The following is a 19,834-nucleotide window of genomic DNA, read 5'->3' as shown; positions in this document are numbered from 1 at the left end:
TTGCAATCACTCAAACTACAAAAATGTTCCTTTCACCACCAGTTTTATCCTGCTGCAATTCAGGTAAGAAAAGAAGGAAATGAGGGTTTAATCCTTCTGCATGTACTTTTTCACCATGGCCAAAGGTTCCATCTTCCTCCTCCTTTCTACTTCAGGCAAAAAAAGTATTTCCACTCAGCCAGACTGCCTTCCTTCATAGCAATGTCAAGGACAGAAATCAATGCTATTTATGCCCACTAGATCCTCCATCACAGCAACACTGATGTAATACATGTTTTACTGTTCCATGGGAAAAATGTATCCCTTTAGACCCAGTGAAGTAAGTATTCCCTCTGAACATGCCAGGTCTGTTCTCAAGGCAAATTAACAGGATTCTGTTCACGTGCAAAATTATTTGCAAGGACAGAAGACCTCCAGCTTTCAGACCAAGAGATTATCTTTCCTCTCTACCTTAGGAAGTTCTGACAACCAAGAACTTGATTTCTGGCACCTTGAATTATTTTCCCTTAATGCATACTAACACCCTCAGCTCTGGGAAAACCCAAGTATAACAAAGCAAAGCCTTCTTTGGGGGACAATGTTTTCTCACTAAACCAGAAGACACCTCATAACCGTCACGAGCCACTTCAGAGCAACACGTGAACCATGGCCACACAACAGACTGCCTTCTCTTCTGCACACCTATATGATCTGCCAGAGCCGGGAGCTGCTCTTTGCAGCTTGGATGATGCCCAAGCAAATTAAGTCCAGAAATATCTTTGTTTAGTAGCAGTATAACAGGGTTCACTGAATAATTAAAAATAAAGACAAGATATAATGTAACAGAGCTACTGATGTTCCATTACAGTATCAGTTGCTGGCTGAGTACGAACAGGAGGTTTAGGAGAACATAATCCCTATACCTAAATTATATTTAGCTGACAAGCCTATAACCCAGGCAAGATCAGTGCAGTGGACAGAAGAGCTACTTAATCCCTTCCTATGTGAACTCCTAACACAGTAAAGATGACACACCTTTCAGAGCCCAGCAACAATCCCTTAGACCTAATGCCGTTTTCCCTTTTGGGGAATGGAAAGCTTACATAACAGCAAATAAATGGCTTTTCTCAGAAACACCAATCAATTGTGTTTTCCAAAAGGCAGAACTGAAGAGAAATCATACGATCATTTTGAGTAAAATACAGTGTAAAACTATCTTTTCTACCCTGACCTGCCTACAAGACATCATCAAAAGAGCTGATCTGCAGTAATTAACCTGGTGTCTACTTTGACTAAACAGGCAGCTTCTCCAAGCTCAGCTGGAAGCCAGCTTCCCAGTTCTCAAGCACAACTATGTTCACAGAACACAGTAACAGCAGCACACTCCTTTGAAGTAGATTAACTCAGCGATGTCGATTTTTTCTTGGGACAACCTACAGTTATTTTTGGAGAGATGACTAACGTTTCAAATTTGCCAGTAAGCACGTACAGCACTCAGTGCTGCACTGAATAGGCTGGTTTTATCAGCCCTTTAGAGACAAGTACAAAGAAGAAACACTACAGTGTTATTTTCATATATTCTAACAGCTACTATCTCATCTTCACCACACTTTCTCACATTAAAAGAAAACTGAGAATATAAAAATTGAAAAATTACCGTCTGAGGCCCGTTATTTTCTGTGGAATTTGAAACCATCTTTATCAGCGAGTTCCAAGATGGGTCAGCAGCATGAGGCCCATTAAAGATAGGGCCTCCAGTACCATCTGTGATGGGGGCTACAGGAGGAATCATTGCATTCCCATACACAGAAAAAGGCATGCCCTTAGGGGGAGGAAAAAGCAAGAATCAGTACATATTCAAAACCACTGCTACTATTGCACTTACAGAAAGACAAAAGGGAACTCACGTTAAAAAAAATTCTGTCTTAAAGCTGTAATGAAATGCCCGAATTTATGAAAAACCTTTCTATGAATACTTATTACATCACAGACAAGTTATTTTTTATTAAATCTATGCCTCTGCAATACGTGAGGGCTAGTTAGCATTTTAGCTTACGCATGCTCAACCACACTGTGAATGATACCTCTGTGTTGTTCATCTGCCTCACGCACTGACAGGTAAATCAAGTGGTACCGTGCATATCAAGACCATTACCCCGACTTTTGGGAAGTCCATGTATCCTGCAGGAACGGGCTGATGGAATGTACCGGAAGGCGTTACAATTCCCGTGCTATCTCTCTCCATGGCTTGGTGTGAGAACACCCCTGGATCAGACATTGGCCGGTGAATCATGTGGCTCCCCATTCCGCTGTGACACCAGTCCACTTTATCTAACACACAGGAGACACGCCAACAGCATTGTATGTGACACTTGCTAATCATCCATTTTCCAGCCTAAACATCTGCACACACTCATGTCTGTGACATACACTCAGCTTGCAGTTCCTGCACATCTACCTGCATTAAAACTTAGCTGCATGTGGGGCAGAGAGCAACACAAACAGCACCTGCATGCTCCATGGCAGGAGCCCCGAGCCAGTGCAAGGAGTTTTCAACAGTTATATGCAAGCACAGTGTCACCTCTGTGATATTCCTTCATTTGAGAAGCAAAGCTGCCATTTCTGCTTTTTCTCCAAAAACCTAAATTCTGTGCACATTTGATGCTGTCAAAAGGGTATGTACACTATGAAGACTATTTGTATTTGGTCCACTTCATTACCATTCTTTCATGAATTACGTAATGAACTAAGAGACAGAGAAGTACTTTTGAAAAGCAAAACCAGAAAACGACCACCTGGATATGTGTGCTCATGTTCTAAACACATGAATTTATCAGAGGCAGTTTGGTATTACTACAGTTCCAACCTCAGGCATCCAGAAAGCCAATTTTTCAAAATAAAACATACACAAACTATATTTGAAGGGGTGGAAAAGGAATACAGAAACATTTCTAAAGCATCCTAATACTCAACAAGAGAAGAGCCAATCCCATTCTGGACTGAACATCTAAATGCTGAAGTAACTGAATAAGCAGAAGGCAAGCAGCATAGCAGAACCACAGGCATAGATGGCAGTTTTTACACCTATGCAATGAAAGTAAACATACTCAATTTCTAAGGCCTTAATGACGAATAGCATCTCACTACACAGGTGGGGAAAAGACCACTAGTGAAGTAAAAAAACCAAACCAAACCAACAAACACCACCACACACACAAAAAACCCCAAACCAACACACACACATTTGGATACATCCTATCTATTTTGTATTTTGGGGGAAAAAGCCCCAGGGCAGCACACTCATCACATGCAAAGCATATACACAGTTAGTCCCTTAAGCTGTTCGGACTCCTCAGTCAAGCCGTGGAACAGCTTGTTCAGAGGCTAAGAAGTTTCCATCCCTGAGGTTTTCAAGATCAGATTGGATAAAGCCCTGAGCAACCCAGTCGAACCACACAGCAAATTCTTTTTTGTCTATAGGTCCCATCCACCATGGCCTCATGATTCTCTCCCCCTCATTTGAAGCAAAATAAATCCCCAAACAAACATGAAATCCCACGAAAACAATTTGAAAAAAAATCAGCACTTTCCTATAAACTGCATCCAAGACTCTTGAAGTGTTTGCTGAGAAAAAATGTCCCATCAGTAACTTAAGTTTTTTAAGGAATTCTGAAATATTGAATACTATGCGAGTATAGGAGAGCCAAGAGACTTGCATTAGTAAAATGAGAATGGTATGACTGGAAAGAACAAAAAACCCCACATATGGGCTACTACTGATTCATAAAAAAAAAAAAAATCAATTGCACAATCCTCAGCACAAAAAGCTCCACCTTGGCTACAAATTAAATATTAACTCCTGTTGTACAAAATAATCTATCAACAGAAATAAAATATACAGTTATCTCAAGACATCTTTATTTCCCCTCTTCTTAAATCCAATGATCCTCACATAGTGCAATACTGTAAACCTTGTGATTTTATTTTCCCCGTTATTTCTTGCTTTGAGTAATAAGCCTTCACAGCCAGGGTGCTTCACAAGCCCTGAGGTTTCCTGAGACCTTGGCTAAGACACAAGGAACCTGACAGGAGGGCCAACAGAGGTCCCTGCTGCAACTCCTTCAGAAAGAGCACTCCTAACATTTTGCGGCACTCACTTCCGCATCATCCTTCAGCTCCCAAGGCAAGTTAAGAAAACACAGTACTGTGGTCATTGCAAGCGCAGGGGCATCTGCTGACACTACGTACCTTGATTGCCACCTATGCCTTCGAAGGACCAGATCCCACTATGCCCCACTGGAGCAGCTAAGTTGCTTCCAATAACAGATGGAGTAGACGTTCCAGTTTGTCTAATACGTGCAGACCGCTCAGTTCCAATCGGAACAGGAACTTTTCTGTCCTGAGAAACATTACTGGGTTTTTCTGATCCCAAGGACACTGCTGAAGGAGTGGGAGATGGTGCTCTTACTCCCGAAGACACCGACTGAGCAGGAGATTCTGCAAGAGGAGCAATGACAACACTTAGTAATGGCATCCACATCCTCTCAGGTCACCACAAACCTATCCTTTAATGTCAAGCCATACATCAAGCAAATGGGAACAGGTAGTTTGTTAATGGCAGACTCATACAGCAAACACTTCAAGATAATTGTAACAGTTTTGCATTCACACATTCACTACTGATTTAGTTTAAGTAAAATTATTATCATGCCCTGTCAGTTACTGAACATGCACCCCAACCAATGACAACACATGACTCAAAATCTGAGCTAAGCATTACTGTGTATCAGCAATAGGGGGTTTGAAGATTATATCCAACAGCATAGCTGAAATAAACCCACACTGTTGGGCTGGTTTGGGTTTGTTTCTTCTTGGTTTATTTTTGTTGTGGGGTTTTTTTTTTTGTTTGTTTGTTTTGTTGGGTTTTTTTTAATTCTGATATGTTCTCTGTGGGGTTTTTGCCAATAAAACAGACTAACATGTTCCCTGAATAAGCCAGCACTCAAGTTTGTTTTCTGTTCCAAAAAACCTCCGCTGCACAGCCAAAACTGCAGGGGCCAAATGTGGAGGAAGGTACCAGAACTTGCCCTAAGTATTGTCTCCTGGAATGTGCTCCACATTTCTAAGAACATGACAAAAAATAAGCGATCACCACCATCGAGCTAGCTTTAGTAAAATACCATTACAAAGTTTTAACAACTCACACTTGGAGTATTACCTTCAAACAAAAAAACCCAACCTCCTCTTTCCAAAATGACTGAAAAGATGTCAGATATGGTAACAGGCCAAAGTTAACTGCAGCAAGAATAAGGAACTCCTCAATAGCATGACCTTAGCTGCTAAAAAGCCACACTAGAGATCACAACTTGCACAAGGAAATTTTATCTCAAAATCTGGACTGCATAAAGGTATAAAACATATCTAAAAATGCTAAGATGAACAAAACTAGGCAAGCCTACCTAAAAGAGGCAGTGCATAAGGCCACTTCATTTGTACACTAGCTTCTCAACTACTTTCCCACTGACTAGAACTCACCATTTGATGCTGATGAACATGGAGGCAATAAACTAAGTGGGGAAAAATGCTGTCTGTTAAAATTAGCAGCTGCAGGTGCTCCGCCAAGAGGTGTCCCAGGTGCGTATATCTGACCTCCCGAAAGGTTTGAGGCAAAATTACCCAGGTGTGTAGAAGAAGGTGTTACAGAAGCATAGGGTGAATCCATACTGACAATACCTATGAGAGAAATTGGCACAAGTGACTCCCACTACTCCAAGATCTCCATGAAGAGGTTGCCCATATCATGGAAATAAAGAAGGAAAACTTTTATCCCATCAGTTGTTGGGGGGAATTTGTAACTATTTTCCAAAGAGAACTGCAAGTCTTATGCTTCATACTCTCTGCAAGTCTTGACAGCATGTGGCAGTTCTGCTGTATATATAAATAATGATTCTCATGTTATCATGCAGGTACCTTGAATGCAAATAATTAAAGGAATGTAATACACATTCTGATATAACTGTACATCAGAAAAGTAACAGAGCATTTTATTAACCTGTCAATTAAATGTTTTAGATTTAGAAAGTATGGTCTTGTACCAAGAACGGTGGAAATAACAGTAAAGATTTGAAGAGTTTCTTGCTGTTTTTTTATTTGACAGAACGATGTCTATATACACCATGATCACAACGCTGAGGTGATTTTTTCCCCAATCCAGGGATACATTTTAACTTGCTTAAGAAAATGTTAATTTTTAAGACCAAATCGCACCAATTAGACAAGGTATTCAAAATGCAAGAACTACGACCCCCTCAATATTCTCCTCAATGACGAAAGGGAAAAATAAAATCTTAGGATTTAAAGTTTCAAGAAGTATTACGGAAGCCTGTTACCACCCAATTGCTGTGGCACTTGCTTTACAAGTAGGAGAAAGTTGCGAGTGACAAAAGATTTGAATTTGTAGTTTTAGTTAGGAAAAATCCCTTCACTGGTGACAGGCAGAAGAATAAAGAAGTAACAGCACCTGCTTCCTCTGCATCATCTGTTACCAAGATCCAACCTCTTATTTTTTTGCCAAATTCTTCAGGCTCTCAGGGGCTACTTTCCTGCAAACTAACGTAATACTTGCAAATTCCATAGACTCTGCCAATCTAAATGATTGTGCCTGCAGCCTTCCAAAAGGAAAATTGCTGAAGTAACAGTAGGACTGCAGTTAGAGCACTGCTTTTACTCAGGAACCAACTGGCATACTCAAGTGATACACAGTCTACGCATGTGCCGAAGTCAAAATGCTAAGTAGTATATTAAGCTGACAAAACTCACAGAGCACACCTCAAAAGCTACTCAACACCATGGTATTTAGAAAACATGAAAAATCTAGCTGTTATATGTCTCTATTCATAAACCAAACTACATAAAAAACTTGCAGGTCCTACTATAACTGGCACAGAAGGTACAAACTGAGTGTGTACTTTCTGGAAGCTACAGAACAAGTTCTGTGACAAACCCTTGGCCTCTGTTTGTGCAGAAGGCTAAACATCTCACTAAAAAAATTCAAGCAGCCAATGAAATTAAGTTTTTTTGATCGAATTTAGCAGTTAAGAGAACACACCTCTTATTACAAGTTCACATCAAAACACAATCTTTTTTTATCATCCTAACACTTTGAAGATGCGGCATACCTTTCTGCAGCCTCAGGACAAGAAGCAAGTTAATGCAAACTAGAAGAGTTATTAGCTGGTAGTAGTACAAAAGGGAGGTGGAAACAATACTGAAGCATTTTATTATTTTGGCTATTGTAGGAGAGTAGATTGGAATGGCAAAAAGAACGCCTCAGCTTGGCTGTTATCAGGTTCATTGGCTGCAAAATAATTATTAGATTTGGCAGGTGGCACTTAAAAGGAAGATGAACTCAACTCTGCTTACAGAAACAAACTACCTTACAGCACCCTTTTGGTGCAGAGCAGAGTGATTTCCTAGAAACTACCACAAAAGCTGGGGCATAGAGAGTATTATGCATTCAAATATAAAAATCATGCAGCAGTTACCGTTTAAGTATATTAAGGTGTGAATAAAAACACAGGCTTACCTGAGGGACTTGGAGCTGGCCTCTGTAACGGTGGCCTAAAACCTGGGGCTTTGGAAGTATCTGACTGATGTAAAGGATCTGAATTTGGCAAAAATGAAGACTTTCCTGACAGCATAGACTCCGGTGTTGTCTGAGATGAAACAACGGAACCACCCCAGAAGGCATGAGCAGATGTAGGACTGTTTTCAAACAACGTACTAAAGGGCCCAAATGGTAAAGTAGCACTGAAATTGTTACCCATAGACTTGTTTGCTGGATGGGCTGAATTCTGAGAAGCACTTTGTGTACTTAAGGTAGAAGGAAGCTGCACTGAAGAAGGAACGCTGTGGGGCCTTTTGATGTGATTAACATTGAGGACCGCGACAGAAGAATTTTGCACAGCAGCTGAATTCTTATGGACGCTACCAGTTCCATGGACAGGCGGTCTGATGGCCGGGGTTTCCATCTTAGCTGCAGGCTGAGAAGACCCCATTGAGGTCTGAGACATGGGGTAGGTCATCGGGGCATTTGTTGGACCTGCCACAGGAGCAGATGAGCTTGTCGCTGCTAAATTTGGAGGCACAACCATTCGAGGATCTGGTGCAGGAACCTGAGGTTGCTGAAGAGGGGGTCTTGCCTCTTGCAGAGGAGCTCCTGGAGGCTGCTGATGAGCAGGGTGCACAGATGAGCTGCCGGTACCAGAACTGGGCTGCCTACTGCTGGTTGAGCTGCTCGTTTCCACTGCTGGCGGACTACCCACTTCTGGATCAGACGAAGGTGCACCTTTATTCGGAGAGGTCGCTGTGCAGTCAGAAGGACTGCTTCTGGAAACCCCTGCTGGCTGTGCAGGAGGAGAAGGAGATGAGGGAGAAGATGCGGGGTAGTGTTCTTTGGCAGTAGGAATTGGATACGTGGCATTCGTAGGTGCTGTGCTCGTGTTACTCGCTGTGGTCGTCACTGTGGTCGTTGTTGCGTTTGATGTCTTCACAACCGTGACGAAAAGCTGTCTTCTGACAGAAGGTGAACTTGGACTGCCATTTGCAGAAGAACCAGGCACAGTAGAAGCCACTGAACTTGTTGTAGCTGTTGGACTAGTTGTCAAAGTACTTGCTGAATTCACCTGAGAACCGCTGCTGTTCTGACTGTTATGGCGAGGCACCATGTGAGGTTTCGGCGAGTTGGTAGCTCTTGCAGGGCTCAACGGCCTAACAGGGAACGGACCCCATGTGGACTGAGCTGGTGGGAAAGTACCTCCAAAATGCGTCATGGGCAACCGAGGTGGACGGATTTGCTGGAAAGTCTGAGCAGCGAGTAAAGCGTGTGCAAACTGTGGAGGAGGATATGCTAATGGAAGAGAAACTTGGAAACCAGGCCGCACGTTATTCACTGGGTTCTTAATGGTTTTGTGAGTGGATGCTGAAGAAATTGCAGGCACAGTGAGCGCGGAGGCAGTCTGAGATGTTGACGAAGCAGCTACAGTGGTCACTTTGATGCCCACGAGAGAACTGTTAGCAGCTGTAGTGGCGGCAGGTGTCGAAGACCCTATTTTGGAGTTTGCAGCCGAACTTTTCAAACGATTCTTTGGAATGAGTTCATCAATTTCTTTATCCGGATCCTTAATCAGAGCATTGATCAACTGCGTGGCCTGTCTTGTTGATTCCGTGCCACCCCTATAAAAAGGAAAAGGAAAGGAAAAGGGAAAGTGCATCTAAAGCATCTGCATACATTATAGTGAAGTACCTCCAACACATGACCCGGCCAGTCTTCTGTCATGTTAACACAGATAGAAAAATAACTCTCTACCTGAAGACCGAGCTTGGCATGTTACTGCTGCTGACTATTTAAGCAGTTCAAGTTAAGAACTTGTAACTCCCCAAAACCCCAAATGGTTAAAACTTCTACTTCTCTAAATATGCCTACAGATTTAGCCATGTCTAAACACAGAATCCTAATGCTTACGCTCCACCTTGTCTCATAAGTCTTCTTTTGTACAAACACAATGGTACCAACTGGCAGCTGTTCTCTGCTTTCCCACCCCATTAGTCTCCTCTGCTTCAAAGAGCCGACTGCCTCAAAGCAATCTAGCTGACTGTCTCAAAGCTATCTTTCAAGGGACAACAAGGTCAAGCCTGTTGGGTTTTTCTACACAAGGTAAGTGTTCTACAATGAAAAAATTCCCACAGGAATGACCAAACCAAGCAGCCTGCTTACCTTATCGTTATTATTCTATCTCCAGTTTTGTCCTTTTGTTTGTCAATGTCTATGTGTGCTCCTGTGCACTCACGTATCGCATTGATGTTACATCCTCCTCTACCAATAACTCTGGAAATCACAGTCGATGGAACAGAAACCTTCTTGGATCTATACAAAAAAGAAACATTAACTGAAAGTGCTTCCATAGCATGAAGCAGCAGGCAGGTTGGTTAAAACAGTGTTAAAATTTGTAATTCAGCCTATGTAGCAGAGATAATCGTGCAATCTACCAGGTCCACTTAGAAGGTCATTCAGTAACCCCAGAGAGTGCTACACTACATAAATCATTTTGAAAAAGGACATCAACAAGGGGGAGTTAAGGGAATGTTTTCCTTACCTTCTCACAACTTCCTTCCATCCTTCCTCCCTTTTCTGACCACGTTTAGGACTCGCAATGGTTAGCTTTCCATTTGGAGACGAAAGGGGAGAAGGACCCGATTTTGTGCAAGTAGACAAGGAATTACTCGTCACTTCACTAATAACTTCAGACAACCTTTAAAAGAAAGAAAATGCTATCGTTATCCAGTCAAAAAAAAGGAAGGATGACTTGCATTTTGCCTGTTCTCCAGCCCCCTCCAACCGTTTTTCTCTTTTAGCATAAGTAGTACTATGTTACTAAGTAGTAGCTTGAATTGAGATGCTTACATCTCAAAATACTCCAACAATTCCCCAATTCCACATCCACAATGATGTTTCTTCCTTCAGAACCTCCTACTAAGTTCAAGTTCATGCTGCAATAATGTTATAATGTTGATACTCCTTATACATGCTAGACCATGTACACTGCCTCATCCACTTCCTAACAACTGATTTAAGAATGCAGGTCTATACAGGCATGGGTGCAGCACTCAATTGGAGGGCAACCACCACCTTAAGATGACATGCGTGGTCACAGCAACTTACTTGATGGATGATTTGCCAGCAACTGCTTTCCTCTCATCCTTTGGACAAGTGACAAGAACTGATGGTTGCTTTTTGTTGCTTTGTGTGTTAGTAACAGCTGTGGAAGAATGATTGTCACTTTTGTGGCTGCTGTTGCTATTGCTGCTTTCATCGCTACAGCTGGAAATCCTCATATTGTCACTATCACCACTTTCACTAGTACTGCTGCTCTTCGATTCACCATTCACTTTTTCTGGTTGGCTATAGGAAATTGGGAGTTGATCATCAAATATGATCTGAACATTATCTGTTGTTACTTTGTTTTTCCTGTTTTTTCTTTTGGAGCTTGTTGTGGTGATGGTATTATTTCTCTTCCCATGGGAACCTGCTAATGTTGTCCAAGTTGCAGATATACCTATGGTGGTTGTAGTGGTAGCACTAGGAGGCTCCATTGGGACCTCTGGATCATCTGATGGAAGAGTAAAAAAACAGTACCAATTTAGCTGGCTTGAAGAAGCTTGTGTGGTTTTGTTTTCCAAGTCACACCAGTCCTATCAAATGACCCATGAGTAACTTTACAAGACTCCAAGAAACATGCAGAACCACTAACTATGTGGGCCTCTGTAAAACTACTCTGTGTGTCACACCATAGTGCCTTTTCCCTTATTTATTCTAACTCATATAGAATTTCATTCTTTTCTTGGAACAAATGCAGTAGCAATTTAACAAATGTAAAATTGAATTCAGGCACGGGAAAATAGACACAAGCAATTAGGGGCCATAAACAAGCATATGAGACAACAGGAAAAAATTGTCGTGTCTTCCCTTTCTTTCAGCATAACAGAGTGAGGGAACAATCAGTGAAAACCATTTCTCAGTACACCACACAACTCATTACCACAAGATACAGAAGAGCCAGGTTTTGATCACTAAGAAGAGAATGATGCATATTTGGAATTTCTGTATTGCCAGGTTTTTTTCAGCTAATCATCATTGCAATTCTCTCTGTAAGCTAACAAAAAGTAACTGACCTGGTTTTAACTTTTGGGACCTGGAATGAAAAAAAGAAAGCCAACGCCATCCCCATGGTAATGTTAACCCCTAACTCTCACCGAAGCCATCATGCTAATCTACAGGCTTAATGGAAAAGGTGAACAAAAGGAAAGCTCAGAAGGTCATAAGCAAACTCGATTACAATTTTTGACAGGAAAAGCAAGTATTTAAGACTGGGAGTAAAAGGAAGGTAGTAGTGTTTCAAAAATAATAAGGCAAATAATTTAAATCACCTTCAGCTTTCAGCTTCTCTTTCTCCTGAGCTGCCTGAAGTTCAAAATTCTCTTTATTTTTTGCTTCTATTTCTTCTAGTTTTCGTCTCTGTTCTTCTTTTTTCTTCCGTCTTTTCTCCTTTCTTTTCTCTCTTTTGGCAGCCAAAGCCAGTCTCCTGCTTTCTTCCCTTAACTACAAGTCAAGCAAATGGAACAATATTAAAATATGTCTCGTGCATTTCAACAAATGTAAATGTTTTCTATTTCCTAGGAAGCTGAACTGGCATTTCAGACTAACACACATTTACAAAGCAGAAGCTGAATTCTCTATGATCCATATTTTTACGTATTTACTTCTTCCAAACAGATTGCTCACTCATGTTAACAGAAGGTTAGTGTAGAAACAGAGGACAGACACCACAAACTTAAGTCAGTTTTCCAAGATGCATTTTCAAGGATTCTTTGTTTAACCTTGGGTGTTGTTTAGACTGTACTGCTGACACACACATCTCCCTTTTCACAGATCAGAACACGAAATAGTTTCAGCTAGCCTGAATATAAAGCGTGCACTCATTTGACACTATACTTCAATTTTTCCATTAGATTTCTACTACTGTACTATGGTTTCTAGTACATTATTAGTATTTAAATTTTTTTTTTTTGCTATTTAAGATAAAACCAGGGTTTGGACCCAAAATCCTCACCAGTGTGACTATAACATGACCATTTATCATGCACTTGACAAAAATTATACTCAGAAATTCTTCTTTTGTTACAATATTATCCAAGATCAAAGAGTCACATCGGAGTTTCTTGATCCAATTTCTCTGAGTAAGAGCGAAAGTAATGTTCAACGATTACCTGAACAAGGTGCTCAGCTGCAGACACTCCAATTATGGTATTTACATATACTCCTATACTTTAATACCTGCATTCACTGATCTTATGATCTTGAAGGAACATGAAATCGGGAGTTTTATCAATAAATATGCAGAGCTCCACACTCTTAACTTGCCTTCTCCAAGTCCAGCTCCTCTAGAAGAATGCTTGCATTTTTGTTGGCTTCAGCAGCCTGTCTATCTTTGGCTTGAACAATTGATTCCATGCACAGGTGGCACTTCTTCAGCATCTCCTAAAATGAAAGTTCATCAACCCTCTATTTGAAACAGTAACACTGCATGTGTCTGAATGTATGATCTCAAGCTTACACTTGTAATTAAGTAACTGTTCAATTACTTGCACAGGAAGGTTTTTTTAAGGGAGAGCTTTAAATTCCCTCCAGTAAGCTCCTCTTCATGCCCAACCTTGCAGGCATACTCCAGCCACAGGTGTGTGACTTGCTATCAACAACCTACATTTCAACATGCTATAAACAGTACAAGTTTATAAACTATGCCCATTATAAAGATGAAAAAAAATGAAATAAAAGGCCAGGGGTCCTCAAACTTTTTAAACAGGGGGCTGGCGCACGGATGAAGTGGCAGGAAGTCATCTGTGGCTGCTTGGTTTCCCCCCAACCCCCAGCGGGGGTGGGGGCGTCTGTATATACTGGGGGCCAGATTGAGGACCCTGGGGGGCCGTATCCTGCCCGTGGGCCGTAGTTTGAGGGCCCCTGTAAAAGGCTAAGGATCAGAAAGGTGAAGCAACTGCAGAAATACAAATACATCATAAAGCAAGGCTGCTTTTTTTTCAAGACACCTGAGAAACAACTTGAGTATTACAGTACTACTCACAAACCAACACTGGCTGCATAGCAGTGAAAATGTTTAAATGCATAGGGTGTCTAGCATCACAGAAGCGGACAGTGGTCACAAACACTGGCAATAAAACACGTACCAACTTAAACATTAGCAGCTCCTCAGCCTCAACACGCTCATCACAAACTGACACCCAGAAAGAAGACAACTCAATTGCAGCAGTGCAGTACATCAGTGAAAAGACAGAAGCATTACAACCTTATTTCTGGACTGGTTGTTATTCTCGTTTCTCTTACTACAAAGGAGTTTTTGCCCTGTTCACTTGGACTGAAGATGAAGGCCAGCAGTCCACTTAATGAACTCTAAGAAACCACTGTCCATTATGTTTTCTGTCTTCTTTCTAGTACAAACTTTTTCTACAAGATCATGAAGCTTCATACTCAAGGTCACATGTTTTTAGTCCAAGCTCAGTCTGTTACCTCCACCTCACTGCAAAAGCCAGCATAAATTCAGTACAAACTTGGTCAACAGGGAGGAATGCAGAGCAGAATGAGGAAATGACTGGGAAAACACTTGAAAAATAAGCGTGGAGAACAACCAACACCATCATTACTACTACTCTGACAGTACAGTACTAAGGCACACAAAGTTACCATGGCTATGTGTTCCATTTTTTGCAACTTTCTTTTTCTCAAAAATTCCAATGGAACTCATTATTTGGCTGATTTCTGGTACACCAGGAAGCTGAAGACCATAACCTCGACTCTAAAGCTGAGACAGACACAGCACTATTCCTTCTCAAATATTTTGTCTTACAATCTTACCTTATCAGTAATTGTTGCTATGTATCTCATGCATTCCGAGTCTGATGGAAACTGATTTACTTCTTTCACTAGATAGCGCACCACTTTTACATGACCCTGAAAAAGAAATTTCAAGGACTAAATTTTATATCAGGCCAGATGCTTCTCGTTTGCTAATAAACACTTTAGTACAAGGACTCATTGCAAAATATTTATTTTCAACTCCTTCAAATGATAGTCTCAACACTTTTTTTTTTAAAAAAAAATCTTTATCACCTCCTAGACTAGTGAGGCATGTTTCTTCACATTTATGCCTAACAATTACAGTACCTGTTGTCAGGCTGCCCTTACTCCAGCTGTACTTTCACAATTTCTCTCTCTTATTTTGGTAGTTTTCAAATGCCCAGTTCTGGCAACTTCACAGTTGCAGGCTCCAGCAGTCACTTGCAATTTTTCAAGTACTGCAGTACTTGGAACTATCCTCCCTTGCTAACAACAATTACCTCTAGAGTCAAATTGGGTTAACCTCACTTCCCCACCCCCCCTTGCAAAACCGCTCATCCCCTCTTGCTTAAGAAACCAACTCAAATCCCCCCCCCCCCCCCCCCCCGTTCTATCACATATTCCCTCCATCTCTGCACATATACGCTGCAATTTTCACCTCCCAACAGACCCAGGAGAACCAGCCGCAGTAAAGTGCCTATAAAGCTAATTTCCACGAGACTTTAACACAGATATACAGGTGACACACATACCTATTTTTGAAGATTCAATGCTATGTATTAAAATTAGTTGACATTTTTAAATATGTCATTTCTGTCAGCTATGTTCTACTTATAATAGCTGTGTAGGGATGATCAAGACATTACTAGCTAAGAACAAAGCTGAACTTCATATTCTACCTTTCGAAAGGCTGCCATAAGAGGAGTTATTTTCCTGTTATCAGCAGCATCCACATCAGCTCCAGCTTGCACTAACAGTTGGACAACATCTAGATGCCCTCCATTTGCTGCCAGCCACAGTGGAGTATTCCCCTTCTTGTTACGCACATCAATGTGAGCTCCTCTACAAAAACAAACACGTTCAATCAAAACTCTGGATCACACATTTTCATTTCATTAGCAACTGCACTGGCAAACTGGACAAGCAACAACAACAGAGTAAAGTTCAATACTAATTTTTACATCAAACATAGGCATTCTCAGAGTGCTTTGGCTTCCAAAATTATGCTTTTGTTTCTTTTGATGCTGTCGAGATCCTCAACACAGCCTAAAAACATTTTTAATACTTTAAGTCATGCTGTTTGTCAGCTGTTTCTGAAGTTTCTCTACTTCACTAGCTGCCATCCATCAGTACACTGTATTCTTCATTAGCTTACTCAGAACAACTTACAACATTTCAAGTGCAATCCAACAAGCAGAACAACCACTTGGAAAACTACATAGCCAAAATTGACTCTTTTTTTTATTATACTTGAACATGCATCAAGATCAATCTAAAAAAAAGAAATCATTAAGATGTACATTTCCTGAACATCTGCTGTCGTTTAAGGACTCAACACTACCATCTAAAAGGCTGTGTGTCATGAACATAAGTAGCATATGTGTAAACTTTACAAAAAACAGTTTATTTCTAATATTCATGATTCAGTGAGGAAAAACTGAATTAATCCATTTGGGCAAAAGCAAGCTCTCTGACACCAAAAAGAAAACTTTGTTTCATCACTGTTGATAAATAAAAATACATAGTGATGGTCAACAGACACAGAACATTTCCCATTTCCTACCCTGTCTTGTATATTGGGGAATATTATTGTACATTGGGAAAGGTTAGTTTAAGTAAGGCTGTAATGCAAGATGTTTTCCTTCAAGCAGCACACTTGCAGATACAGTACCTGCTAATGAGAAGTTCACAGAATTTGTAGTGCCCTTTGTCTGCTGCAATGGTTAAAGCTGTATCTCTTGAGGAAGGTACTGGAGGAGCATTTACATCTGCACCTTTGTCCAGCAGAACTCTGCCCACTTCTGCATACCCACCAGAAGCTGCTTCCATTAATGGTGTGAGACCAGTCTACAACAAGCAAGCAGGGGGAAAAAAGCAAATTATTTTGGGGTGGGGTTTACTTGAGAGTCAGGATTTATTTCAGATTCCAGCAACATATTTCTAGTTCTGGTGCATAAACTCCAACTTCTGGTGTACAAACTCCAACTGCTACCTGGCCAATTTTGTAACAGCTCAGCAACTTTCTGGAAGGTGAGCTCATCTTCAGCTGGCTCAAGAAGGGCTTTCAGCTGAGAACCATAGTGCATGGTAACCCCCCACTGCTGTGCAGTGCTAAGAGGAATTCACAGTCCACTGCAGTCAGTTGCTCAAAACTAAATCCAACCAACCTTGAACTTACGAGTACCATTACCATTAAGTCCCATAAAGTGCCCATGGTATTATAGAGATGATGTAAATCACATGTCCTGCCTTCATTACCGGATCGTACAGACAGCACCTGGCTAGGTCAAGGGGACACATAACTTTAGCAAGAAGAATACCTAGCAGCAATGAGGACTGTGCAGGTCCTTTAGGGTTCCTCTCTGGCAACTATTAAGCACAGTGGAAAAGGAGAACAGAATGCCACAATCTGTAGAAGCTTTTTTTTTTTTCTCCCCCTCAATATTCTAGCCTTTTTTTCTAGTGAATAGCCTGTCTTCCCATTTGAAGAGGTGGGGTCAACTGACAGACTCTCAAGCACAAACACCCCCTTTCAATTCTGCATCACTACTGTGGATATAAGCAGCTGGCCAAACAGAAGAGATTAGATCATGAGCATACCTAGGTGAAGATTCTAGCCATTTCTGAATACGTTAAAACCTTCTATTTTTATTAAGTTAATGGATTACTATTCTTATGCTTGTAAGCTGAAGAATTCACCTGAAGATGAACTAAGGCTTCAGAAGAAACTTTTTTTTTTAAAAAAAAGAACTGTGTAACCACCAAAATATTAGCCCTTAATTGCAGCCATTATTTTTCTTTATAATATATTGCTCAGGTCAGTTAACTGAACTAGAGAGGTCAACTTGCACAAAAGGCAAGAAAATCAGGTAACCACAGAGAAACAATGACTTACAAGCTTCTTCTTTTCCAGACTTATTCAGCTATTTGTGCCTTACCTTAGCTCTATGTTCCACATTAGCTTTTCTATCAAGCAGCAGGCTAACCACTTCAGTTCTCCCTTGGAAACAGGCCAGAGTCAGTGCTGTATTTCTGTTGGTTTCTATTTGGGCATTTATATCAGAGCCCATGTCCAGTAACAGCTTGACAGCAGCAGTGTGCCCATTCATGGCTGCCAGCATTAAGGGAGAAATGCCCAATTTGCTACCAGTTCTGAAGGAGAAGAAAGAAACCCCAAAAACCTCTTTAAATCATAACCACATTTCAGAAATTACTAACAAAAAACTAGCGAAGGCAGAGTACTTATCCAAGACGAAAACCTCAGCTAAACAGTAAGCGTTACTGAAACTAAAAGAGGTTCTCCATAGTAGCATTGCTTAGGACAAGTATTCATCCTTAGGGACACTATGCATGTTACCTTTTAATTGCTGTGAATTTAAAAGGCATCTCTTATGAGGAACCTAACTTTTGCTTCGACCTTTCGTTTGACTTGTACAGCATATGGCTGAGCTATTTTCTACCTTGCAATGGATGCAAAAGCATTACATACATGCGTACACACACAGAAAAAGCTTTCTTTGAACTACACAGGGAAAACAAAAGGGTAATACATGCACTTTCCTCATGTAAGCCAGAACTAATTTCAATCCACAATCACAAGCAGGCCAACCACAGCAAAAAGAAAGATTTCTATCTTTGACAAAAGACAGCTGATCATATGATACATGAAAGTTAATAGAGATGAAAGTTAAAACAACATTTGAAAAGCACAGTCAAAACCTTCCATTTCCAACTTAAGAGGAGAGCAGCCTACTACAAATTAAACAATACATTGGTTTTGATCATGTAAAAATGGTAAATTTTACTCCACACAGTTGTCAACAATTTTTTTGGAAAGGGTAAAGACTCACAATGCTACGAAAACTGTGAGAGAAGGGGTGAAAAGATAACTTGCCTGGAATTTATCTCTGCCCCAGCATTTAGCAGGATCTTGATAATGTTCACGTAGCCACCAGAAGCAGCGAGGCTTAAAGGTGTGTAATCAGAAACATTCCTGTGCTCTTTGTTTGCCCCTCGAGCTAGCAGCAACTCCACCACCTGCAGTGTTGTAAGAAATAACATCTGGTTTTCTCCCAAACTTGCAAATCTATCAGGGCAAACGCTTTTGAAGCCTAAATATACCGTTGACATCTTCCAACAGTAAGAAAGCGATTTTACTCAGTTGTTTCCCTATACTCCTCGCCTCCATGAACAGATGAGGCTGCAACTATGTTCCCAAAGCCACTGTAAAACTTCCTTTAAAAAAATTCAATCCTGATTAGCATGCTTAAACCATTCATACCAAATTGTATAACACAGCGAGAAAAAAAATCAGTATATTTTTATAACTATTTTAGCCATGTTTAAAGACTGCTAAACCCAGAGATTCAGTTCAAATACAGTATATGAAGTACTCTTGCTTTTTGCTCTCTCCCATTTCAACACTCAGTTCACTATCAAGTTAAGAACTCATCCTCAAATTGAAGCTGTGGAGCAACAAGAAAGCAGCTGCATGCTTTTATCTTATGTTCTCTATTTACACCACTACACTGAATGGTGTGCAAGTTGTACACAGAAACCTCATGCAAGAGCCATTAGAAACCAACATTTGCATCCCTTCCTGTTTCTCTCTGTACATTAACAAAAAAAGAACACAAGTACTTCTTACATTAGTCCTTCCTTACAGATTCATTTACAACCCAGACTCCTCACAGCTTCCCATACTCTACCCCAAGCTCTCATTCTGTAGTGAATGTTTACAGAAAACTTGACAAGAAACTAAGCTGTCTAGCAAATTAAAATCAAAAGGAACACAGAGGTGAAAACCCACTACATCATCTCCAGTGCAATGTTTAACTTGCTACAATTGCAGCTTGTAAGCATAAAACATGCTTAAATTGTTAGACCTGCACAACTGAAGCCAAGGGCTTTTCAGTCAGAGTATTTCCCCATGAAATCACAGGATAAACTTACAGCCAAATATAAAAACTGGGGCAGGAGGGCATCTGGACATTATCTCTACTACCCAAAACCCAGTGTTTCTCATCATCTTCCCCCCAAAAAGCTGAAGGAAAACATGACACGTTCCTCCAAGGAATACTGTTTGAGAAACAAGATCAATCAATTCTCTGGAAAGGTAAGCATCAATTGACCTTTGCTGTATGAGGCTGCTGGCCACAAAGGCTGCTG

The 19,834-nt window shown here is 40.8% G+C and overlaps 1 protein-coding gene across 5 annotated transcripts in view; it reads right to left on the bottom strand.

The window, feature by feature from the left end:
• ANKRD17 (ankyrin repeat domain 17) overlaps window positions 1-19,834 on the bottom strand; it is a 94,620-nt gene that overhangs the window by 717 nt on the left and 74,069 nt on the right. For 4 of the 5 annotated variants that reach the window (XM_037392134.1, XM_037392144.1, XM_037392169.1 and 1 more), the window contains 15 exons: window positions 18,561-18,703; window positions 17,605-17,818; window positions 16,338-16,513; window positions 15,346-15,508; window positions 14,465-14,560; window positions 12,959-13,075; window positions 11,965-12,136; window positions 10,700-11,147; window positions 10,134-10,289; window positions 9,755-9,904; window positions 7,565-9,213; window positions 5,515-5,712; window positions 4,228-4,476; window positions 2,135-2,310; window positions 1,637-1,801 (listed from right to left, as the gene is read on the bottom strand). In XM_037392134.1, the coding sequence (XP_037248031.1) occupies window positions 1,637-1,801; window positions 2,135-2,310; window positions 4,228-4,476; window positions 5,515-5,712; window positions 7,565-9,213; window positions 9,755-9,904; window positions 10,134-10,289; window positions 10,700-11,147; window positions 11,965-12,136; window positions 12,959-13,075; window positions 14,465-14,560; window positions 15,346-15,508; window positions 16,338-16,513; window positions 17,605-17,818; window positions 18,561-18,703 (4,272 nt within the window). The remainder of the gene's footprint in view (window positions 1-1,636; window positions 1,802-2,134; window positions 2,311-4,227; window positions 4,477-5,514; window positions 5,713-7,564; window positions 9,214-9,754; window positions 9,905-10,133; window positions 10,290-10,699; window positions 11,148-11,964; window positions 12,137-12,958; window positions 13,076-14,464; window positions 14,561-15,345; window positions 15,509-16,337; window positions 16,514-17,604; window positions 17,819-18,560; window positions 18,704-19,834) is intronic. The other variant, XM_037392154.1, reaches the window with a different exon arrangement.

This window comes from Falco rusticolus, chromosome 1 (genome assembly GCF_015220075.1).
Source record: "Falco rusticolus isolate bFalRus1 chromosome 1, bFalRus1.pri, whole genome shotgun sequence".
In the NCBI taxonomy this organism is placed as follows: domain Eukaryota; kingdom Metazoa; phylum Chordata; class Aves; order Falconiformes; family Falconidae; genus Falco; species Falco rusticolus.
Note: the sequence above shows the minus strand (reverse complement) of the source record. Positions and strands in the feature narration are given on the sequence as shown.